This window comes from Pteronotus mesoamericanus, unplaced genomic scaffold (genome assembly GCF_021234165.1).
Source record: "Pteronotus mesoamericanus isolate MK-2021 breed Mesoamerican mustached bat unplaced genomic scaffold, CSHL_Meso_final contig_73, whole genome shotgun sequence".
NCBI classification, from domain to species: Eukaryota; Metazoa; Chordata; class Mammalia; order Chiroptera; family Mormoopidae; genus Pteronotus; species Pteronotus mesoamericanus.
Window position 1 is genome coordinate 31,918,372 of NW_026555245.1, and position 26,245 is coordinate 31,944,616.

Sequence of the window (26,245 nt, forward strand, 5' to 3'; positions counted from 1 at the left end):
TCTGCCTTGAAAAACTAATAATTATGTATAAATACATTAATAATTAGTATTATTAATAAGTTGAAACAAGGAAGTATTTAGTATTCATAAGATTCTCTATCAGTTGTCAATACTGTCTGGAAAATTATCCTAACATGTCATGGCTTAAAACAACAGTAGTTTACTATTTCTTATAATCTTCTGGGTTCTCCAATATGCCTGCATTCTTTGAAACCAAGGATTTACCTGGCCTGGAAGTCCCAAGATAGCCTCACTCATGGGCCTGTCAACTGGTTGGTTGGTTGTGAGCTGGGATAACTCAGTACTCCTTCAAATGGCCTTTCCTCTGTATTCTTTGGAAGATGATCCCAGGACAGCATTCCAAGAGGGCGCAGGTGCATGCTGCAAGGGTTTAGGCCCAGGATCTGATATTTGTACTGTTTGATTTCTGCCACATTCTTTTGGTCAAAACAAATCACAGGCCAGTTCAAAGGGTTGGGCGATGGATTCCACTTCTTGATGGGAAGAGCAGCGACGCATTTGTGACCACATTGAGTCTGTTACAGGGTACTAGTAGAATCCAGCATTAGTTTTAAGTTAGCTTATTAAACCATTAAAATACTAAATCACATGCACATTTACATTTTACAAAGATAATCCATATCTCCCACAAATGCATTCTGGGTGTGTATTCTTTGCAACTGTTTTATGATCGTGTACCTCTATGGCTTGGGCATGTTATATAAAAACTTTAGTATACTGTAGTATTTCTATTGTGACATAAAATAAAGCATTTAAAATATGTAAATATTCATTTGTTTGTAATTGAAAATGTATTACTCTTCATGAGAATGACATTTAGTTTTTATGCTTTAGAACAAGATTGAAAAATATATTTGTATTTTTGTGTATTTTTAATCTAGAATGCAACTAATGAACTCACTAAACAGTCATCAAGCATGAAGTCTCTGAAATTTGAACTCCTAGCAAAAGAAGAACACATAAAAGAAATGCATGAGAAGTATGTTTTTCATATTTTTATCCATTGTGTTTGGTGCCACCTAGTGTCACTCTATTACACGCACCCCAAGAAACAGTACTGACATATCAAAAATTGTTTTCCTTTCTTCGTTCATGTTTAAGCCTACTTAAAATGAAAATTTAAGGAATATTACATATAGCATGATTGATGGCAATATGGTTACTATTTTTTAAGTAGAATAGGAATATGTAAAGTTACATTATCTTTCTTGGAGTAACCATTTAATTTTGAATAAATATCAATTAATGGCCCAAAAGCTGTGAACCAAAAATGTTAGAAGGTGGTAATTATCTGATCAAAGATATATCTATAGATTAACCTTACATTGGATTTAATGCCTAAGCTTATGAAGGTAAGTTAAAAAAGGGAAACTTTGGTATTTAAGAATAACTGGAAGATTATGAAATTTTGTACTTTATGTGTTTATTAACAAAAAGAGGTTTATAATGTTCTACCTCACACACTCAAAATGATTTTCTTTCTATATCTTTTTTAGATATACTAGAGCTTAAAAGTGGTAACCTGTTTAGCTAGAATTCCAGTCTTGCTCTTAATAATTATACATATATATTTTATATACATACATGAATACTGTATGTACTACATTATGTGTGAAGATCACTTAAACACAAAGGATTGGTTAATTTTTTAAACAGACTGTCTTGAAGTTTATCTCTTAAGAAGTAGTCTTGCTTATTATTTAACATTGAATCCTCTAGATAAATATTCTTTGAATCCTGGTTCCTCAACCTGCTAGCTCTGTGCCTTAATTTAATAGTATTAACTTATAAAGTTCTTATGAGGATTAAATGAGTTAGTAGATGTAAAGCATTTATAGCAGTGATTGGCATGTAGTAAGTACTCAATAAATATTAGCTATTGTTCTTGTTATAGTAGTAATATAATAGTAGTTATCACTCTGTCTACCATTATATGCTTAACATGTTATCAGTTTAAGTTAAGCCAAACTAATATGTCAATTCAATTTCATATGATATTAAATTAGAAGATATCATGTCTAATTTTAGTATCTTTACAATTATAATACTTTACATTTGTTATAGGATTTTTTCTTATTCATGTTATGCTTTTTGATAGTCTCCAAATATCGCTTTGACTTTTTTTAGCAATGCAAGAATGTAATTTAGATATAATAATTTTGATTTTTCATAAATTTTATTAACATTTCTCAGTTCTTTTTTGTTTTAATGCTTATATAACACTATAATTAGCAAGTGGCAGCTGGATTATAGATTTTATGAGTACTCAAAATATTAATAAAGCAATATTTATCCCATGCAATTATTTTATTAATTTGCAATTTCATTAATATCAGTTGACATTTGAAAATTAATGGTAGGTGTAACATTAGATAAAATATTATCACTATTAGACAGAATAGGGGTGAGCAATGGGGAAAAAGACGGGACAACTGTAACTGATCAACAATAAAAACAAATATCACTATTAAAGTATTTTCTATCCCTTTTCATAAAATTCCTCTTTTTTCTTCCTTTCAAGGATGTCTCGAATGGAAAGGGATATAAGCATGAAAAGACATTTGATAGAGGACTTGAAATTTCGACAGAAAGTAAATTTGGAAAGTAATGAGAGTATTAATGAAATGTTAGAAAATTTTGAAAAAAAGGTACGAACTTTTACATTCTCTGACACTAAAAATTCACTTCCCCTTGTATTTACCTTTTTAACTCAAATATTCTCTCTTAATAAAATTTATAGATCATATTCATGGAATATATAGGTCTTGTTACATTATTACATTATTTGCACTGGAAATACATTATTTGTATTGGAATTCAAGACTCTAAAATCTAATACATAATATAGCACACATTCTTTTTATTTGTCAACATACCATGGGAAGATAATCAAGTTTAATTAAAAAAAACTTTAATATTTCTGAGATGCATAATTCCATTTTATTCAGCATTTTGTTTTATTTAAACTATAAAATTAATGATAGAACCAAGTATGGTTTTAAATGAAAAAGCTGGAACCAGTAACTATCAAGAGTTTTTAAAAAGTATATTACCACAATTTTTAAAAAGTATACTTTTTTGTATACACTTAATTCAGTGTACTTAGGAAGAGAGTTGTATTTTAAAAAAGGTGCATAATATTTGACCCCAAAGTAGAAATCAGCAATTTGCTGACAAAGATATATACAGGATCCAGCGCAAATAACACACCTTTTTTATTACAAAATCATAAAAATGTAATTCTGCAAAATAAAAATATCACACTCAAGCACACCATATGACATTTTTGGTGAAATGTTCAAATTTCTGTCCATCTCATGAGAGACATAGCTGCACCCTACCAACCACACTCAAGCAAGCCTTACTCCTGCCGAACCCTGTGTATTTAGAGATGCTATTTGCACGACTCATAAAGCAGCTTGTGCTTTGGCATTCACTAAATGTTACCACTCCAGAAAAAGCATCTCCCTTATTTTACTTGTTGGAAATAAAAATATAACTATCTATCAGCTCAAATGGATTTACAAGGCAAAATTTTATACCAGCAAGACAAATGTATATGGATTTTCTTTCTCTGTCACACACCCACATAAAATATAATTACTTTCTTGAGAATATTTTCCAGTGTTATCCTTTAAAATGTGTTCATTTTTTAACTTTAATAATCATTCCAGATATATCTTTAGTGACATTAAGTGGAAAAAGAAGAACTATTTCTTTTATTCTTTTGAATATATATGTTGTATCACTTATTTATTATTCTTAAGAGTACATGTATTATTGGAAAGTACAGCTGAAAATTATCCATAACTTGGAACTTGGTTTGTATAAGAATCAAAAACAACCATCCCTGCTTAAGGAAGCTCAGGTTAGTAATTAAAGGAAATGTTGTTGAAATTAATATTATATTTTTAGGTGGAAGACTACACATGCCAGTATTTGTACTTCCTTCGTGCAATTTTTGGTTTTGCTGTTGATTTAAAGACTATTAGTCTTATTCATAGTATTAGTGCTACACATATTATACTTGAATTTCATATCATTTATGAGAAAAGAAATGAAATTAGACTTACTCATGTGTTCATTTGGTTTCTGTTGAAATAAATTTAATATACTACTAGAATGCCTTTACCAGAAATAAGCCTTTATACTTTCATTACCAGGTGAAGACATTAACTGAAGAGTGTTCCAACAAGAAAATATCAATTGATTCACTAAAGCAAAGACTTAGTGTTGCTGTAAAAGAGAAGTCACAGTATGAACAGATGTATCAGAAAACCAAAGAGGAATTAGAAAAGAAGGTATGCTTTTAGGACATTTTAGCTTAGAGATTGAATACGACAATGTCTTTTTTATTTTGAAAGTTGCTATTTTTTTCTCCCTCAGACTATTATGAGCTCCTTAAATGTTTGAGATAAATGCAAAGAACACTTTTTATCTGTACATGATACACTACGTATCTGTTTAACATTAAAGGTAGTGCTATATTAGAGAAACAGAGTTTGTGTCTTGATAATTTCTTAAAAATTAAAACTGTTTTTAATAATTAGCACAAGTAGATATAAATCGTTTAGGTCCATCTAAACTTATAAACTAATTTAATATTTCCATTTGATTTATGAGATTTATGATTTTTAAAAAGCATAAACTAATTTCAGTGATGAATATGAATGTATAAGAATATGTGCTCAGGATAGGTTATTGAAAATAAACAAAACAACCATCAGTTTTACCCAAATAAAAATAAAAACATATAGAGAGAGTCATGACACCTTTCATCTGACATGCATAACTCTTCCAAAGCTGTTTATGAAATATTTTTATTCTATAACTACTGGTCTCTTGCAGGACCTCAAGCTTTCTCTCCTCGTATCAAAAATAAATGAGACTGAATCTGCAATGGCAGAAATTGAAACAGCAGCATCTAAGCATCTTCAAGGATTAGCATTGCAAAGTGAGCAGGCCCTAGAAGGTGCACAGAAGAAATTGCTGATAGCCAATGAGAAAGTGGAAGAGTTCACCCTATTTGTGAAGGTTTGAATTTTTGTACCTTACTAACTTGTACTTTTCTTCTGGCAGAGTAGGTAGGGGCCTACTTCACATGATTTGGGGAATATTTTAAAGTTTCTTTCTGCTTTCTTAAACCACAAAGCCCTTTTCCTATCCTCCTTGCCACATGATTCAGAAATTTCTCTATAAAAGATTTCATTATAGCTTGAGAATTTTCCATTCTATTATTACTATACTATTTTTTTTCTTAATGTCCACTTCATTGTGAAATTGTAGTAATCATATAATCAAGGCAGGTATTAAGATGAAAGAATTAAGTAATTTCCATTGTGCTGCCCTTTTGAAAATCATCCAAGCAAGAACAACAGAAACTTGTTCATTAAAGCTAGGAAACATCTGAATCCTGATCCACCATCTATCAAGACGTGGAATAGATAGAGGAATGGCAAAGGACTTAGCAGAACAAAAGGAGGACAAGCCCAAGTGCATGCACAGTCTGCCCATCTCAAAGTTATCTAAAAGCTGAAGAACCCCAGAAATGCTCGGGAGTTGGCTCCAGAAGGAACCACCAAAGTAGAGGCTGATTGAGGAAGGAGAGATACAAGGCTGAACAGGCGGTTTGTTCACAGTCTTTAAAAGGAGCTTTTAGACCGCTGGTCTGAACTTACGTCCCCTGAGGTCAGGCAGTATTCCCTCAACTCTTCTGGAAAAACTGAGGCACAGCAGCTCTGCTTTCAGAGAAACAAGGTACTGAGAGCTAGGTCTCTGGCGATTCCTCTGTCCCTTTTAATCCCACTGAGTTGTTTACACCTCTGTTTAGTACTATTTATTCTGACTTGTATTATATTTAGTGAATGGATCTGTTGCCACTAGATAGATTCAGAGTTCCTTAAAGTCAAGGACATGTTTTATTAATCTCTGCTTCCACAGTGTGTACCATAGCACTTTTCAGAGTCACATGCAATAATGATCACTAATTAATCAAATTAAATTTCCATTAGGAATGTGAAATTTTAATAATAATCCTTTTGGCATTTAAAAATAAGAACTGAAGCCCTGGCTGGGTGACCTCAGTTAGTCAGAGTGTTGTCCCTTTCATAAAAAGTTGTGGGTTCGAACCTGGTCAGGGCACATGCAGGAGGCAACTGATCCATGTGTCTCTTCTCTCACTTTGATGTTTCTCTAAATAAATACATGCATACATACACAAACAAACATATCCTCAGGTGAGGATTACAAATGAAATAAAAATAATAACAAAAATAAGTGGGAGAATGATTTCTGAAATTACAATGTCCTTTTCTTTCTTTTGTTTATTTTTTATTTTCACCCAAGAATATGCTTATTGATTTAGAGAGAGGGGAAGGGTGAGACAGAGAAAACATCAGTGTGAGAGAGAAACATCATTTGATTGCCTCTCATACCTGCCCCAACTGGGATCAAACCCATAACCTAAGAATGTGCCCTGACTGAGAATTGAACCTGCAACCTTTCTGAGAGATGCTCCAACCAACTGAGCCACCCAGTCAAGGCTCATATCTTTTTTTAAGCAATCTTGGATGATATTAAGTTCCTCATACTACGTGTTTTTTCAGATTGCTTGCAAAAACCAGCATATCATAGCAGTAGAAATTTACTTAAATATATAAAATATTTTCAATTTATGTATTCTTTATAAAATGAACTCAAACTGTGTCTTATTATGGGATAAAAACAACATCACCACTGTCTTCTTTCCCTTATAACCCCACCATTATTTAATGCACACAATTATACTTGCTACATATATAATACCTACGGGTCTGCCCAGAAGGTATCCAGCCATGTAATATGAAAAATAGAGACATTTATTGAAGAAGATACAAGATACAAGAAACATTGTACCTAGGACAGTGACATCTCAGTCCCCTTCAAAGTAGGCACCTTGGGACCTCACACAATTCTCCCAATTGCCATCAGCAGCCCCATCATATTTCCCTGAATCTCATTGACAGTCTGAAATCTCTTCCCTTTCAAAGGTGATTTTAGTTCTGGGGAAAGCCAGGAGTCACAGGGTGCCAAATCTGGGCTGCAGGCGAGCTGAGACACCTGCATGGTTTGATGTTTTGCCAAAAAACTCTGCACTTGAGATGGGGTGCACGAATGGGCACATTGTCGTGATGAAGCTGCCGACCTCCAGTTGCCCACAGCTGCGGCCTTCTGAATCATCCGAGCAGTTTCCGCGGTGTAATGTTCAAGGTTAATGCAAAATTTGATGCAGATTCATTTCTCTACTCACTCAGTCATTTTGAATGCGAGGGCCACACGGTACACATGCTCACTCAGTGGCGTCTACCACCCCCACTGACTGGTACAGTGGAGTCATTAGTCACACAAGCGCATTCCAGCCAACTGTCCTTGGCTGCCAGTTTACATCAAATTTGTGCAAACCGTTTTCATTATATTTACAATGGTTGGACTTTTTCAGGACAGACCTTGTATATTAAAGTATACTATTTTATATATTAATATATTAGTTTTTCAAGTAAATTTTTTTCTTTTTTGGTTTATCTCCCTAGATAGGTGGGAAGGTTGGCATCTCTTATGCCCCAATTGAGAAGGTCCACTGGTCAGCCTGTAGTAGAATATTTTCAAGTTCCCTTACCCCCTGAGGTACTGATGTTATTTTTAAGAAATAATATATCTGGGCTTATAAATTCAATATAAGATGGCAAATAACTGGATCTTATGTATAATGCTATATTCTTCATACCTCTAAAATAGGACTTATAGAATTTGATGCCAGTGTTAATAGTACCCCATTTAGAACAATTCCCTTATTTTATTTCTTTGGAAATCATAGACACTTTGGAAATTTTTTTCATTTTAAAAATATCTACGAAATTAATGAATTATCTCTTTTATCTCTAAATAAAGTTTTAACTGGTCTAAAGTCAAATCAATAATGCTTGACTCAGAAGACCTTAAATGATTGCAGAATATTAATTTTATTAAATGTAATTTATCTTTTCCATATTTAAAATGTCATTTCTTCCAAATGCTTACCGAATAGTCTCGTTCTTTATCTTACAAGTACTTATTGAATATTGTCAGTGTTTTATTCATGATGTAAAACTATTTTTATTATGACTTTTAGCTTCATAAACTTCTGTTTACTTGTTTCATATTCAACTTAGGGTTTTGTTTATTGCATTTTTAGCCAAGATATAAAATATAGAATATATAATTATGATTTTTTAAATGCCAATTATTGTTTTTCCTAAAATATTCTGTTAGTGTGCTTTTTTAAAAGAATTGATAACCAGAAGTTTTTAAAATAAAAAAAGGAATTTTATGACTAAAAGTTTAATGATCTTTATGATAATGCCATTAATGGATGTACCTTTTCTCATAAAATAGTTTAGCAAGTTTTTTAAATCAAATTATTTATGTGCATAGATATGAATGATATTTAATGATAAAGTATGTATCTAGTCTCTAGTTTTTCAAGAGTAGCATATTAGTCCTTTATATTTTTCAGCAACAAATAATATAGAGTGTACAGATGTCTTAATAGATAAATTCAAGATTGTTGTAGTTTCATGGCTTTTTAATTTAAGAAATTTGTTAAAGATAACAGATACGGATAGACTAGTTTTAGTACTCTTTAGGAACTTTTCCGCTTCGTTTCAGTTTGGCATTTAGATTACTTGCATTAGAATCACCTGATTTTATTGCATTTAAATAAAATGCATAATATTGGGCCCCAAATTGATTGACTCAACATCTCAGTTGGGGTTGGGCCCAATATTCTTCATTTAACAACTTAACTAAGAGATTATTATGCAGAATACAGTTTTTTAAATACTGCCATAAATCTTTTTTATGAATTTAATCTTTATAACAAAATATTAGTTTGGTATTTAATAACACCCCTTACCACTCATGATGTCTAGTGGTAGTTTGACATTTGTTTTTCTTAACCGTGTTTTAGGACCAGTGTGTATTTCATAGTGGCACCACTTCTGCTGCTTAATCAATTTTTCTAATAAAGAGCCACCAGCAAATTAATGCCAAAACCAGAAACTTTGGCAAAGGCTGGATATTTGGTAGATGAGATGAGATGAGATGAGATGATGTCATTCCTCTCTTCCTTGCACCTATGGTTCTAGGACTAGTAGACACGCTCTGAGCCACCATCTCAGGCAACATACTGTCAGTGACTTTCTAAACCCTACTGTGTTACATGTAAGCTTAAACCATTTTTAAAATTTAAGACCTTTCATAACTTGACCCTATTCTGCTTTTAATCTAATCTTTTACGCAGCTCCCTGACTTTTACCCGTATTATGCTCATTGCTGCCTTTACTATTGCTTCTCTATTGACATACCTTTCCATCTTTGCTTTTTGCTCTAAATCCTTCATATTCAGTTCAGTGCCTTCCTTGTCCCTGAATCCCTTCTTTAACTTTGTAGTTAAGAGGTAAAAGCCCTACTGTGCCAGTTACTAGCTATACCATTGCAGGCAAGTGACTTAATCGTCTGCACCTCAATCTCCCCATCTATAGAACGAGTGTAATAATGGAACATACCTGAGATGAGCGTTTAAATAAGTTAGCACAGAGAAACAAAGCACTGCCCAGTATATCAGAAGTGCTACCTACATGTCAGCTGATAGTAGTAGTAGTGGTGGTGGTAGTAGTAGTATGTCTCTCATTTGTCTCCTGCATATTTATTGTGTATACTGCATAAATAAATATGTAATTGTGAGCTCATATTTTGCTTTTTGTTTCAAGTACAATAGATTATAGCCAACATGAGAGCAGAGACATTGTCATTCACTATTCCCAAAGCACGGGGACATAATAAGTCTCACTAACTTCCTGAAGAATTGATTTTATATCTGCTCCAAGAATAGTACTGGACAGTTAATCAGTGCTCAGACTGAAAACTCTTTAATGAGCTTAAAGAATGTACATAGTTCCTGCATGGAACATTATGACCACCAGGACTCATTCTGTGCAGAGCTATTAGGGTATCACATACACAAAAGTACTTAATAAATATTATTAGTGGTATTAATAGTAATAATGTTTATTCTGGCCCTGGTGTGGAATCTGTGTTCCCTTTAGTCTTTTCATTTATTCATAGGGCACAAGAAGATTATAGAAGAGGTGGAGTGGCCATCTGTTCTAGATCTAATCTTGAATATAGAATTTTGCCCTGGGGTAAAATCAAGTACTTTGAGCATCTGGGCTGGATAGATGTGGCAGAATTGAGTATTTGAATTCTCTTAATAACTGAATAAAACACACAAGGGGAATTTCTAGAAGTATTTGCTCAGTTTGATTGAGCCCTGATACAGGCTTGTTAATGGGCTTGGGTGTGAGAGTCACGTGCCAAATTCTGTGTTCTTGGTGGTTTTTGTTAGCTGTGAAATAAATATCAGCCAAAGAACACCATTTAGCCTAAAGCTTAAATCATTCAGTGATTAGTATGTACTTGCTTTGGTGAGATTTAGTAAGATGTTTTGGGCATATAAATTTCCTGCTTCTTCAGTGAGAACATTTATGGAGCATTATAATTTTATTTTTATATGTACAATTAATACTTTGGCTCACTGATATGGTCTCTTAAGATTTTTTCGTGTTCTTTTTTCCAGCTTTACTGAGATATAATCACATGTAACCCTATTTTTTAAGATATATAATGTGATGATTTCATACATGTATATGAGCATATTATGAAGTGTTTACCACAATAAGGTTAGCTAACACATCCTTCACCTCGTGCACTTACCACTTTATTGTTGTAATTATGGTGAGGACATTTAAATATACTCTCATAGCAATTTTCAAATATACAATACAGTATTTTTAACTATAGTCACTGTGCTGTGTATTTGATCCCTGGAACGTATTCTCCTTATGACTAGGAGTTTTGACCCTTTGACCACCATCTCATTTCCCCCACCCCATCCCCAGCCCCTGGCAAATGAGTTCAGCTTTTTGAGATACCACATATAAGTGAGATTACATGGAATTTATCTTTGTCTCACTTGTATTAATTAGCATAACTCTTTCAAAGTCCATCTATGTTGTCACAAATGGCTGGATTTCTTTATATTTATGACCAAATACTATTTCATTATATATATGTGCCACATTTCCTTTATCTATTTATTGATGGACACTTAGGTTGTTTCCCTGTCTTGGCTATTGTGAATAGTGCTGCAATGAACATGGGGATGCAGATATCTCCTTGGAGTCTTGATTTTATTTCCTTTGGATATATACCCAGAGATTAGATTGCTGGATCATATGGTAGTTCTGTTTTTAATTTTTTTGAGGATCCTCCATACTGTTCTTCATAGTGGCTGCACCTATTTACATTCCAGCTAGAAGTGCACAAAGGTTCCCTTTTCTCTGCATCCTCGCCACCACCATTTGTTATCTCTTGTCCATTTGGTACTATTGATAGCTATCGGACCAGGTGTGAGGTGATAATCTCATTGTGGTTTTATTTGCATTTCCCTGATGATTAACAAAGTTGAGCATCTTTTTATATACTTATTGGCCATTAGTATGTGTTCTTTGAAAAAATGTCTATTGAGGTCCTTTGCCCATTTGTAAATTGGATTACTTGGGTTTTTGCTATTGGGTTGTATGAGTTGTATGTAGTTTGAAACTGGGAAGTGCAATGTCTCCAGCTTCACTCTTTTTCAAGACTACTTTGGCTATTCAGGGTTTTTTGTGGTTCCATATAAATTTTAGAATTGTTTGCTCTATTTCTGTGAAAAATGATATTTGGTTTTATAGAGATTACACTGAATCTGTAGATGGCTTTGAGTAGTATGGACATTTTAACAACATCAATTCTTCTGCTCCACAAGCATGATATCTTTCCATTTATTTGTGTCTTCTTTGATTTCTTTCATGAATTTCTTACAGATCTTTCCCTTTCTTTGCTAAATTTAGTCCTAAGATTTTATTGTTTTGGGTACTATTATAAATGGAATTGTTTTCTTTTTCATATTTTTTGTTAGTGTATAGAGACACAGCTAATTTTTATGTGCTGATTTTGTATTCTGCAACTTTATTGAATTTGTTGATTGGTTTTAATAGGTTTTTGGTGAAGTCTTTAGGATTTTCTATATAAAAGATCTTGTCATGAGCAAAGAGAGACAACTTTACTTCTTTCTTTCTGATTTTTATGCCTTTTATTGTTTTCTTGCCTAACTGATCTGCCTAGGACTTCCAATACTATGTTGAATAAGAGTGGTGAGAGTGGGCGCCCTTCTCTTATTCCTAATCAGGGACGGAAAGCTTTCATCTTTTCACCATTGAGCATAACGTTAGCAGTGGGCTTGTCATATATGGACTTTATTATGTGGAGGTGTGTTCCTTCTCTACCCATTTTATTATTTTATTGAGATTTTTAATCATGAAATGATGTTGATTTTGTCCATTGTTTTTATTCTCCTATTGACATCATAGGATTTGTATCCTTTATTTTGTTAATATAGTATATCACATCTATCAAGTTGCATTTCTTGATCCATCCATCCTTACATCTCAGGGATAAGTCCCACTTGAGCATGGCGTATGATCTTTTGAATGTGTTGTTAAATTTAGTTTTCTAATACTGTGACAATGTTTGCATCCATGTTCATCAGGGATATTGACCTGTAGTTTTCTTTTCTTATAGTGTCCTTATCTGGCTTTGGTGTCTGGATAACACTGGCCTTATAAAGTGAATTTGGGAGTATTCTCTGTGCTTCAGTTTTTTGAAAACATTTGAGAAAGAGTGATACTAATACTTCTTTAAATGTTGGGTAGAATTCATCAGTGAGGTCATTGTGTCCTGGGCTTTTCTTTTTGGGGAGGTTTCTGATTGCTGACTTGCTCTCCTTCCTCATTATTGGTCTGTTTGTATTTTATATTTCTTCATGAATTAGTCTTGATTGGTTGTATGTTCTAAGAATTTATCCATTTCTTCTAAGTTGTCCAATTTTCTGGTGTGTAATTGTCCCTAGTGTCCCCTTACGATTCTTTATATTTCTTCAGTATCAGTTATAATCTTTTCTTTAATTTCTAAGTTTCTTTATTTGAGTTCTTTATTTCTTATTAAATCTAGCTAACGTTTTATCTGTTTTGTTTATCTCTTCAAAAACTCTTAGTTTCATTCATCTTTTCTATTGTCTTTTTTATCTCTATTTCATTAATTTCCTCTCCGATCTTTGTTATTTTCTTCCTTTTACTAACTTTGGGCTTAGGTTTTTAATTTTTTCTTGTTAAGATAAAAAATTATATTGTTTATATAATAAACCGTCACGTGCCGTTGGAAGCCAGCGACAGGAGTCGGGCGAGTGGTGTGCAGGTGCTGCAGAGATGAGCCTCAGGCGCACACACAGCAGTGAGGATCAGCTGCGAGCTCTAGGCTGGCGTTTTGCCCCTGTTCAGCTGCAGAGGCTGGGGTGGCTTTCAGTGCAGGTCCTGGGGCCCAGTGGGGTTCAGGGGGCAGGGGGAAACTCAGGCATGCAAAATCTACAGAGAGTCCATGGTGACTATCCAGGGCAGTGGTTTCTTCTGGGGCAAAAACTGTTGGAGTCCTCCACCCCGCAGGCCACTGCAAACTCTGGTTGCTCTCACTGCTTGGCAGATTTGGTAGCCCCAGCCCTGCTTTCTTTTTCCAAGCCATCTCTACACATCTTGTTTTTACTAGTTTCTGGGTGGAGTAAAGTAGAAGTGGGTCCTTTATACACTGACTGAAGGGCTCGGGAAGCTGGTTGCTCACCCATTCTCCTTTTCTTGGCAAGGGGGAATCTTTTGAACCTAGAAATTCCCTCTCGGTGATGAGCAGTGCTGGCCTCAAGAATGGGATGAGGCGGACAAGTGAGGCTCCTCCCTTTCCTCTGTGTACAGTTATTCACAGGCTTTTTTGTTCCATTGTGCTGTTGAAGTTTCATAAGTGGACTCCTGAGCTGCATGTTACTACAGGAATTTTTGTATGTGGATAGCTAATTGTTGGTCTTCGTGGTAAGAAGGAGGCTAGTTCTCATACTCCACTATTTTGGTGACATCACTTCTTAATTATAATTTATAAGCAGTTTTTCTATCCATGTATATGTTTATTTTTTATATTTTCTTCATTGTATTTTTTCAATTACCATTTAGTCCCCTTATGCCCCCTCCCCGCCGCAGTCACCACACTGCTGTCCATGTCCGAGCACTTTTTCCTTTTTGCTCAATCCCTCCACCCCCAACCCCCCCCCACACACACTAGCAGTTTTATAATGCAATCCAATTTTAATTAACTTCACCCTGTTATATAAAAAAGGCAAATGACAGCTGTCTTAAAAGTTCCTAATAAAAATACTTTAAGTGGGTAAACTTTAAAGTATATAGTATAAAAATAGTATGTCTCAATAAGTCTAGTTAAAAAGTTGTTTTTAAAAATGACAGACCAAAAACATAGAAGGAAAAATGGGTTCCCAAATTTATGAAGCTGTTATATAACCTTGGAATGCTTATGCTTGGACTTTTACAGAAAAATGAAATAAAATTCCAAACTTATTTGGATACTTTTTTATGTGACCATTGTAACAGTCATCAAACTTGTGTCTTCTCTCATATATGAGTTAGAAGATACCTACCAGAAATCTACATTAAGCATCATGTTTCATGTGCAACATTAGAAGAATTTCCATTACAGTCAGGACTGAGGCACAGATGCCTCTTTCATTGCCACTATCCATATTTGTTCTGCAGGTTCAGGAAATGCAAACAAACAAGGAAAATATATGATTATGAGAATGTGTACAATCAAACTGATTGTCAATGACATGTTTGTGTATTTTGAAAATCCAAGAGAATAAAATCGTAAACTAGTACAACAAACCAGATAATTCAGCATGTCCAAACAAGGTCAACGCACACAATAAAGTAGCCTTTACAAATGATAACATTTTAAAATGCTATTTTTACATTTCTATTTACAATAATAAAAAATAACTGTTCAATACTGAGGAGTAAATATTTCAAGAAATGAAGAAACCTATAAAGCAAATGATGAAGCACTGAAAGACATAAAACCCCCTAAATAACTGGGGAGGTATACTGTTTTTCTGAATGGGAAGAGTCAATATTGCAAATGTGAGAATTCATTCCAAAATTAACCTGAATGTCATGCAATCCAGACATAGACAAACTGGTTCCAAAACATAAGTAACAGAGATGGGGTGAAGATAGCTGAAGAAGGAGAAGAATGGGCCGGGAGAGAAGATTTTCCTTAAAAAACATCAAAACATACTATAAAGCTGTAGTGAATAAAACTGTGTGATTAATACTGGACATCAAACTACTACAAAGCCACTATACTCAAAACAGTCTGGTACTGGCACAAGAACAGACCCATAGACCAGTGGAAAAGAATAGAAAGCCCAGAAATAAGCCCAGGTCTCTATGGGCAACTAATATTTGACAAAGGGGGCAGAAGCATAAAATGGAGCAATAACAGCCTCTTCAACAAATGGTGTTAGGAGAGCTGGACGGCTACATGCAAAAAATTGAAATTGGATCATCAGCTGACACCATACACAAAAATAAACTCAAGATGGATAAAAGACTTAAATATAAGTCACAACAACCATAAAAGTCCTAGAGGAGAACATTGGCAGGAAACTCTCAGATATCCCACGCAGCAATTTTTTCTGATATGTCTCCTAAAACAAGGGACATAAAGGGAAGAATAAACAAGTGGGACCTCATCAAAATAAGAAGCTTCTGGACGGTTAAAGAAAACATCAGCAAAATGAAAAGGGAGCCAACCGTTTGGGAGAATATATTTGCTAATGATACATCATATAGAAGTTTGATCTCCAAGATATATAAAGAACTCTCTTGACTCCACTCCAAGAAGACAGATGATCCAATCAAAAATGGGCAAAGGACCTGGGCAGACGCTTTTCCAAGGAAGAGATACAGAGGGCCCAGAGCCATTTGAAAGGATGCTCAGCATCACTAGCCATCAGAGAAATGCAGATCAAAACCACCATGAGGTACCACCTCACGCCAGTCAGAATGGCCATCATAAGCAGATCAACAAACAACAGGTGCTGGCGAGGCTGTGGAGAAAAGGGAACACTAGTACACTGCTGGTGGGAATGCAGACAGGTGCAACCACTGTGGAAAGCAGTGTGGAATTTCCTCAAAAAGCTGAAAATGGAACTGCCTTTTGATCCAGTGACTCCCCTCCTGGGACTATTCCCTAAGAATCCCAAAACACCAATTCAAAAGAACCTCTGCACCCCAATGTTCATAGCAGCACAATTTACAATAACCAAGTGTTGGAAGCAACCTAAATGCCCATCAGTAGATGATTGTATCAAAAAACTGTGGTACATTTACACAATGGAATACTACGCAGCAGAAAGAAAAAAAGAACTACTACACTTCATGACAGCATGGATGGAACTCAAGAGCATTCTGCTAAGCGAAATAAGCCAGGCGGTGAAAGACAAATACCGTATGATCTCACCTATAAGCGAACCTAACCAACAATACAAAGGTGCAAGGAAAATAAGACCAGCAACACTGAAAGGAAAAGAAACCACCAGAGACAAGAGGGAAGGAGGGAGGTGGGGGCGGGGGAAAAGGAAGGGAAGGGGAAAGTCAAGGAACATAGAGCAAGGACTCATGGACAAAACCAAAGGGGAAGAGCTGAGGGAAGGAGGGGGGAAGGGGCAAGGGAAAGTGGTGGGGGGAAGGCAGAGACAAATGTATCTGAAAAAATAACTAAATGAATTTTAAAAAAATCTGGTGTGATTAGTGCAGAAACAGGGACATAGAGTTTTGGGACAGAATACAATCCCACCATTTCACAATCCCAACACTGCACAAGTGTCCCAATATCTCCATGTTCTTACCAACACTTGTTATTTCCTGTTTTTTTTAAAAATAGTAGCCATCCTAATGTGTATGAGGTGATATCTTCTTGTTTTGATTTACATTTCTCTGATAAGACATAATTTTTTACATAAGAAATCCTAAAGATTTATAAAACTAGTATTAACAAGAGAGTTTAGTCATTTTATGGGATACAATGTCAAGGTACAAAAATCAAATGCATTTTTATATCTTAGCAGTAAACAATTGGAAAATGAAATAAAATTCTTCAATTTACAAGAGCATCAAAAAATAAAATTCTTAGAAATAAATTTAAGAAAACACGTGTAAGCCACCAGTATTGGAAAGAATTTGGAGACTGGAGATTTTCATCCATTGTTAGTGATGCAAGGCTTTGGGAAAAACTGCAGAAGTTTTTGATAAGTGAAACACATTCATGTACTTTATAACTCAGCAATTCTACTTTTAGGTATTTACTCAAAGAGAAATGAAAACGTGTACACACATACACACAAAGTGTGTATTCAAGAATATATATTTATTGCCATTTTATTCATACTTGTCAAGAACTGGAAACAGCCCAGGTGTCCATCTGCAACTCAGCATTATAATTATGTAATAAAATACATCTCAGCAATAAAAACAAATGAACTACCTTTGCATATAACAATGTGGATGAATCTCAAAAACATTATAAGTGAAAGTAATTCAAATTACAAAATACAGTAATACATACTCTGTGATTACATTTTCATGAATTTATAGAACAGGCATAACTAATCTATAGAGAAATAAAATACCAGAGAGTAGTTGCCTCTTGAGGCTAGAGTTGGCCATTGACTAGGAAGGCACACAGCGAACTTTCTGGAGTGATTGAAATGTACTTTACTTTGATCTGGGTGTGGGTACCCAGTGTTTCATTGTCAAAGTTCATAAAGCTATACAACTAAGACTAATGAATCTCACTGCATATAATTTTTATTTCAAAAGGTAGTAAAGAGAACTATAAATATTGATCTTTAGTTAATGATGTGAATGCTGAAGAGTTTAGGAGAAAACTATACTGGTATCTGCAAATTCCTTTGAAATACATTAGCACGGCAAGATGGGTCAATTGTTAGATAGACATGTGATAAAGCAAGTATAGCAAGAGTTAATTGTAGTATATAGGCAGTGGGTACATGGCTGTGCACTATACATTTCCCCAAAATTTTCTGCATGTTTGAAATTTTTCATAATAAAAGGTTAGAGAAAAATGCACTTTGAAGAATTTTGACTTGATTATAGAGGAGTAAAATCATCTCTCCCCTTCTCTCCCTTGGAATCATACAACAGATGAGGAGAATGAGAAATCAAAATGCATCTCCTTTTTACAGCAAACCTAGGTCACAACTAAAACTGTATTATGATAATACGTGGAAGAGCAGCCCAAACCAGGTAAGACTGAAGACATGCAAAGGAAGCAGAAATAAGACACCAAAGGGAGAATACTTAGGTGCTGCAGACCTCTGAAAGAGCAAGCAAAAATATCCTCTTTGAAGATGAAAGTCACGTGAGGTACAAACCCTAAATCCCCTGTTTGCAACAGTGGAATGGATCTGCTATGATTTGTGATAGGAGCTTCCTAGAGCTGGTTTGTTTTCAATGTGAAGTGAAGGCAGGGCTTAAGGAAGAAGCGCACAGATAAGGCATATCTATAGGAGGCCGCTTTTCTCCTAGCATCCGTAAAAAGAGATGCTTTACATTCTAAAAAAACAAACAAAGCTTATTAATAGAATTCATCAGAAAAAAATTAAATTCATATGAAAAATTTCACCAGTCTGGAACATAGCACAGGCCCCTATACCACACAACTTTCCTTAAATAGGTGGTTCTGGAAGAACTTTTCTTCTTTAAAAATATGTCCTGAAAATGAAGCAACACAGTTACCTATACAAATACAGCAGAGTAAGAATGGTGGAAATAAACAGGAAAAGTAAAGGCAGGAAAAGAAGTTTCATCACAAGTTGCCACAAAGCAGATTCATATTTTAGTATGAATTCAAATATTAATGAAATAATTTCCTCTTAAAAGCACTTGTATAAGGTGGAAATAAATGTAATAATTCAGGTAAAAAATGGTGAGACATAGGAGCGGATGAAAGTAAGCAGACAAAACAAAGAAGTAAGAGAAAATGAAATTATCTCAGGAAAATATATATTGCTGGTTATATATGTGTGTGTATTAATATGTTGAAATTATTGAATTTAATTAAAAGAAAAAGAACAAATTACAGATTCACAAAACAATATGAGTGAATCTTTAAAACACCAAAAACAAAAAAAGTCAGATAAAAGAATAGGTAGTATATGAATATTATTCCATTTGTATGACATCTAGAACAAGCAAATTTTGTAATATGGTATCCCACACAGCAACATTTTCACTGATATGTCCCCTAGAGCAAGGGATATAAAGGAAAGAATAAACAAATGGGATTTCATCAAAATAAGAAGCTTCTGCGTGGCTAAAGAAAACATCAGCAAAATGAAAAGGGAAGCAACCGTATGGGAAAATATATTTGCCAATGATATATCACATAGAGGTTTGATCTCCAAAATATACAAAGACTCACACAACTCCACTCCAAAAAGACAAATGATCCAATTAAAAAATAGGCATAGGACCTGAACAGACACTTCTCCAAGGAGGACATACAAAGGGCCCAGAGACATATGAAAGGACACTCATCCTCACTAGCCATCAGAGAAATGCAAATTAAAACCACAATGAGATACCACTTCACACCAGTCAGAATGGCCATCATAAACAGATTAGCAAACAATGAGTGCTAGAGAGGTTGCAGAGAAAAGGGAACCCTAGTACACTGTTGGTGGGAATGCAGACTGGTGCAGCCACTGTGGAAAACAGTTTGGAATTTCCTCAAAAAGCTAAAAATGGAACTGCCTTTTGACCCAGTGATTCTACTGCTGGGATTATACCCGAAGAATCCCAAAACACCAATTCAAAAGAACCTATGCACCCCAATGTTCATAGCAACACAATTTACAATAGCCAAGTGCTGGAAGCAACCTAAGTGCCCATCAGTAAATGAGTGGATCAAAAAACTATGGTACCTTTACTCAATGGAATACTACGCAGTGAGCTACCACCCTTTTCGACTGCATGGATAGAACTAGAGAGCATTATGCTAAGTGAAATATGCCAGGGGGCAAAAGACAAATACCATATGATCTCACCTATAAGTGGAACCTAACCAACAAAACAAACAAGCAAGGAAAATATAACCAGCAACATTGGAAGAAAAAAGACACCAACAGAAACACGAGGGACGGAGAGAGGGAGATGGCAGGGAGAGGAAGAGGAAGGGTCTTGTCAAGGAACATGTATAAAGGACCCATGGACAAAGCCAAAGTGGGGAAAGATTGAGGGAGGAGGGGAAGGGGCAGGGTAGAGTGGTGGCAGGAAAATGGAGACAACTGTATTTGAACAATTTAAAAAAAAATCTCAGAAAAAAAAAAGATGGTAGAGATCATAACAGTTGCTGCGTGGGGGGGAGGAATTGTCTAGGAAAGGGTAATCAGGGAAATTTCTGGAGCATGAAGATGTTCTATATCTCAAGTAGCATGGTGGCTACAGAGTTGCAGACCACTGTCAGATCTTGCTAAACTAAATTCTTAAAATGTGCAATAGATTCCAAGCCAAGTTCAGACAACTGCTGCCACATCAGTAAAGAACAGATGAATTCAATCTCATTAAAACTACTACAGAACATGGAAAGAGAAAGATCCTTCTAGATTTTTGGAAGATCATACAAAATTAAAGCCACTTAATCTCATATTAGTGTAGAAATCCTAGATAAAATATTAGCAAATAGAATTTAGCAGCACAACAAAAAATAATTTATCACAGCAAGTGGAGTTTATTCCAGAAATGCAAGGATAATTTGATACTAAGAAAATTATTAATAATTATATTAATAGATTTATGATTAAAAATCATGTTTGCTTATATAGATGTTAAAATGGATTTCAATTTGATACTCATAAGAAATTGAAATGAATAAGTTAACTACATTAAGCTACATATTACATATGAATATATTAAAATATATTTCTTCATATATTTAAATATGGCTCTCAACTCAAAAGTTGGTGTAGTATTTCCTAGGATGTAGGCAGACTACCATTAAAATGAGGAATGAGTCAAGTATGTCCATTGACATTACTATGTAATATTATTCAGGAGAAACTTAATAACCAATACAAGAAGACAAGAAAGAAATAAGATGTATAGAATTTAGAAATTAGGAGACAAAATTATCAACATTTGCAGATATGATTCAATTTCTAGAAATGAGCTGAAAATCTCCAACGACAGCTAAGAAACTTCAGTGAGCTAAATATATATTAACAACCTTTATATATGCAAAGAATAATCATTGGAAGCAGCCTCCCCAAAAGTAAAATGTCCAAGAATAAACTAGATCTATAAAGAGAAAACCTAAAAATGATCCTCAGAAACAAATAAAGACATAAACAACTGGAAGGGAATACCATGGTCTTTGATTAGGAAGACTGAACATCCTAAAATGTTAACATGATCCAAATAAAATTTAACATGATTCAAATAAAATTACCAATGAGATTTTTCAAGAGGATGGAATCTAGACAGTCTGAATTTCATATGGAAAACCAAACAAGCAAAAATTACCAAGAAAAAAAATCTTAAAATGAAGGGTAATAAGAGGCTGGCCCTACTGGATGCTAACATTCATTAGAAAGTCTCACTAATTGTAATGTATTATAGAGAGTTACTAATAAAAAGAGAGATGGAACAGAATAGAAAGTCCAGAAACTGACCTAAACACATAAGAAGTCAGCTAGGGAAAGATGGATCTTTTAATGGGTGCTGGTGGGACAACTGAGTATGATTTTATGTAATAACTTTCCAAATGATTATTAATAGATAAAAATATTAAAGCTGAAAAATAAAATCAAAGGTAGCAGGAAAAAAATCATGGTTAGAAATTGTGTTTATATCCCATTATGGAGAATGCTTATTAAAGTATTGCACTAATTTCAAAGATAAGAAAGGGAAAGATTCACTGAGTACATAAAAAATTAAAAATATTTTTCCCTTGGCATAAAACACTATAATTATTATCAAAAGAAAAATGCAAAGTATAAAAAACTTTAGATGTATACAACAGATATATAATTTTCCTAATATATGAAGAATTCCTATAAATCACTAAAAAATAGAAAATGTGACAAAGAGAGATAATTACCTCTTAAGGCTGATGCTCAATTTTGTTTTTAATAAGAGAAATGAAACTTAAAAATACAGTGAAAAGAAAACAAACTACACTGAAATACCAGATTGGTGTTATGCTAGTGGTATGGAGAAAGAAGTACTTTCAGATAGCCTTTGTGGAGGTATTAACATGGAGAATTAAGTAACAGCTTTCAAAATTATAGTTATGCACATCCTTTGGGCCAGTGATTTTACTTCTATTGATACAACCTAGAGTTGCAAAATGTACATATGAGCATCATTATTTATTGCAGCATTGCTTGAACTGGCAAAAAAAAGAAAGAAAGAAAGAAATGAAAACATTCCAAACATCTAGCTGCTCTGCTCTCAGCTCACAAGGCTAGGTAGCACTCTGTCCTCTCAGATTAAAGGCCATCTTTTTCTTATGCACATATAGGCATGGTAGGGGCTAGCATTAATAAACTTCTCAAAGGGAGAACTTAAAGGCTTTTGTGAAGCAATCCTAGATATTTATTATTTTTTAAATCCTGTGTTGTCTTTCCCACACATAATTTAATTGCACTGTTACCCACCTTGTCTTCATCAAGTTCTTCTAAAACATTTCTAATCCAGTTTAATAAAATACAAACTCTCTGCAGTCATAATTCATCCATTTGTTTAATAATTAAATGAATTATGTAACTGAACTGTTACAACTAATACATCCACATTTAGAAATAAGTAGAGCTGACACTTGGCATCAGCTCAACTGGTGGGAGTGGTGCTCTGTATGATGAAAAGTAGCCTGCCTGCTGCTGCATTCTCCAACGGGGAGAGCAGTGGGCGAATCTGAAAGAGGCATCGGAGAGCTTTGGTTAATCCAGCAAGTTGGTTAAATGGTTGCTTAAATGGTCATTTAAGAAAGGTTTTACTGAATACAGACAATAAATAAAGAGCAATCCATTATGTTCCAAAATAAATAAAATCACAGTATTCCTAATAAAAGACTTGCTAGTATCTTCACATTTTTGTTATGAGTGCTTTATTTTCATTTATTACTTTCATATGAGCCCATATTCTTTCTAATATGTTATAGGCTTTGGTCAAAGAGTTACAAGTTGATGTCCAAACAATAAGGAGACAAATCAGAGAGCTTAAAAAAATGCAGAGAAACAAGGATGCTCATAAAACCTCAACTCATAAAGCCCAGACCTTGGCAGCTTCTATCCTGAACATTTCTCAATCAGATCTAGAGGAAATATTGGACACAGAAGATGAAGTGGTAAGATCATTTAAATATTTATTAATAAGGGGCTTTTTGCATATTGAAGTTTTTGCATATTGAAGTTATTTGTTTTAGAACTCCTATAATTCTATCTTTAAGATACTATTGATGAAGGTAAGATAATGCACCAGTGAAAGATATATCAAGAGTATTAACTAACTCAAAAACCGATAGAGAAATTTAACTATAAGATGGAAAAAAAGCCAGTACATATCACCTTTAGAACTACTTACTTGGTTTTTATTCATATCAGTCTTCCTTCCCTGACTGCCCCATTTTCCTTAATTTAATCAGTCATATATCTTGTAAACGAGTATTTTTAATTAAGCCAGTTTGAATGGATTTAGATAAGCTGGGTTACCACTGATTTGAGGGTTCTTTCCTCCTGTGTGAGATTTGAAAGAGTAGTAAATCTAGTGGCTTTCCTAGCTAATTTCAAAATTTTTGTTGATCAAGCTAAATAAAAATATATTTATTCCTCTAAATTGGGTAAAATACTCCTGTTGGAGTGAATTTAAATGCATGTAAGTCTTCAATAGAGTCTCTGTACCCCCTGGGAAGGGCACTGCATTTTGACATAGTTATTACTTCCTGAACCGCAGGATCTCATCCTGTACAGTCTTCTGTGAAACCTGTGGGCAATACTCAATTCTATTCCACTGTTAAGTCTCAGAAATTGAATACATCAACATTCAAATTTTCATTGTTTGGGAAGATTAAAGAGGTGATGGCACCAGCAGCTTCCCAATAAATATTTGCTCAGTGAATGAAGAAAACGATAGACTTATTAAATGTTTGTTTGAGAACATCCTCCAGTCCTCCATCAGCTTCTCAAAGAGCTTCGGGAGTAGAGAAGAGCTACAACCTGCAAATGTTTTTAAACTGCCAAGAGTTCTTAGAAATGAGATCAAGGGAATCCTACAGAGATTATTTTCATCCTGTGGGTGAATAAGATAGCGAATTATCAGTTTCCTCTTCTCAGCACCTGTCTACAAGGTCTATGGCTTTCTACTGAATTCTGTAGTACAGAGCATTACCAGAGATAGTATCAAATATAAGACACACAGGAAGCAGTACTGTCTCTGGCAAAGGTGTTATCTATACCTTGTGATAGACATTAATTACCTAACAAAAAAATTAAGGTTAAGGACTTCGCTGTTGCCTAAAACTCCTAGCAGATTTACCAAATCCCTTGTGCGTGTATGTGTGTTTGTGTGTGCGTGTGTAGACGGGAAGACAGGACCCTCGCCTTCGTGTGATCTCAAAGATGCCCTCACTTACAAGGTAGGAAAAACCACCCCCTCTGATTGGACAAATTGAAAACAGGATCTCATTATAGTGCCGAAGAGTAGATGACACACTTGTGTGAAGAAATGGCACCCCTGCCCCTGGGCAGATGCAGTCTGGAGCCAGATACAGCACTGCAACATGCAGATCACACAAGCCAAAGTGGAAGTCCTGCAGGAAGGAAAGGGCTCTAGCAGAGAGACACTGTTCTGAGAAGGATTGAAGCACCTTGATAATTTACTAGATTTAATTATAGATCAGAGCCTGTTGAGACTGATGCCTGCACCTGTCAGAGGTATAAAGAGTTGAGTGACTTACATGCAGAGCCCAAACTGCCTGACTTGTATTCTTTAAGCTATACATCTAACTCTAGTAAATGCATGTAAAAAATTTGGTAACTTACATGAAGTGCCTGGCCTGATACCTGGCATACTATAAATTTCAACAAATGTTAGTTTCCTAAACCTTTCCCTTTCTGAAAAGTCCATTTTTTTGTAAGCTAATCATGAGTTTAATAATCAACTGCACATGTGACTAAATTATACTTTAGAAATATTTTAACTGATAATTGATGTGTTGAGAATATTTAGTGACTTCTGATACTAGAGTTGGATTGTCCGTCCCTTGCCTATCAGTTAGTTATTGGATAGATTAAATAAACAACCATTTTAATACACCACAGCCATGCCATATTATGTTTTGTTTGTAATTGTAACAATTACTCTTTAGTTATCTAGTGACAAGTCGGATTTTTGAGTAAAGATTTTATGTTATCTTATCAGGGTCACTATAAATGATTCATTTATACAATTCCATTTTATTTTTCACTTTATTTTAATTGCTTTTACTTTCACCTCAGTCCCCACCTTGAGCTCCACTGTGAAGGCAGAAATAAAATATCCCAGAATTATATTGTGAGCATAGAAATATAGCTTTATCTTCCACATGTATGTAAATATTTATAAATTAAATGTTAAAGAACGTGGATTTGAATATTCTCTACTTTTGAAAGACCAGGCTGCTCTTTGTTGAATCTAGTTTTACCAATATCTCTCTAGATTTATTCAGTAACTAATAGTATGATTAACTTCATTTAAATGCAGATAACACCAGTGTTTATATTTTCCTCCTTCAGGAACTCGAAAGGACAAAGACAGATGCTGAAAATGATAAGGAATGGCTGTTGTACATTCAGAAACTTCTTGAAGGCCAGGTATTTCATTTTCTACTTCATACATGAAAACTTCTAGATAAGAATTCCAAGCCTTACATTTTTACCAGGCATCTAACTTTTTGTAAACACACGTTATTTACTTCTGTTCAGTATAGAGTATTCCAGTAGGTAGACCGGAAAGTTAACCCTCTATTTGTACTTCTGGACTTAACAAATGAAGCAAATACCTTGGGAAAGAGCCAACATGGATCTTAGCAAATGCATTAATTAAATTATTGAGTCAACCTCTATGTTTGCTAGACTGAAAAGAATCCATTCTCTCAGCTC

General features: G+C 34.5%; 1 protein-coding gene across 1 annotated transcript in view; it reads left to right on the forward strand.

Moving 5' to 3' along the window:
- The window catches only part of CNTLN (centlein), a 279,122-nt gene that overhangs the window by 240,590 nt on the left and 12,287 nt on the right, over positions 1-26,245 (forward strand). Inside the window, exons 20-25 of the mRNA XM_054583186.1 lie at positions 903-1,000; positions 2,543-2,669; positions 4,185-4,322; positions 4,870-5,055; positions 23,269-23,454; positions 25,880-25,957. Of these exons, the coding sequence (XP_054439161.1) occupies positions 903-1,000; positions 2,543-2,669; positions 4,185-4,322; positions 4,870-5,055; positions 23,269-23,454; positions 25,880-25,957 (813 nt within the window). The remainder of the gene's footprint in view (positions 1-902; positions 1,001-2,542; positions 2,670-4,184; positions 4,323-4,869; positions 5,056-23,268; positions 23,455-25,879; positions 25,958-26,245) is intronic.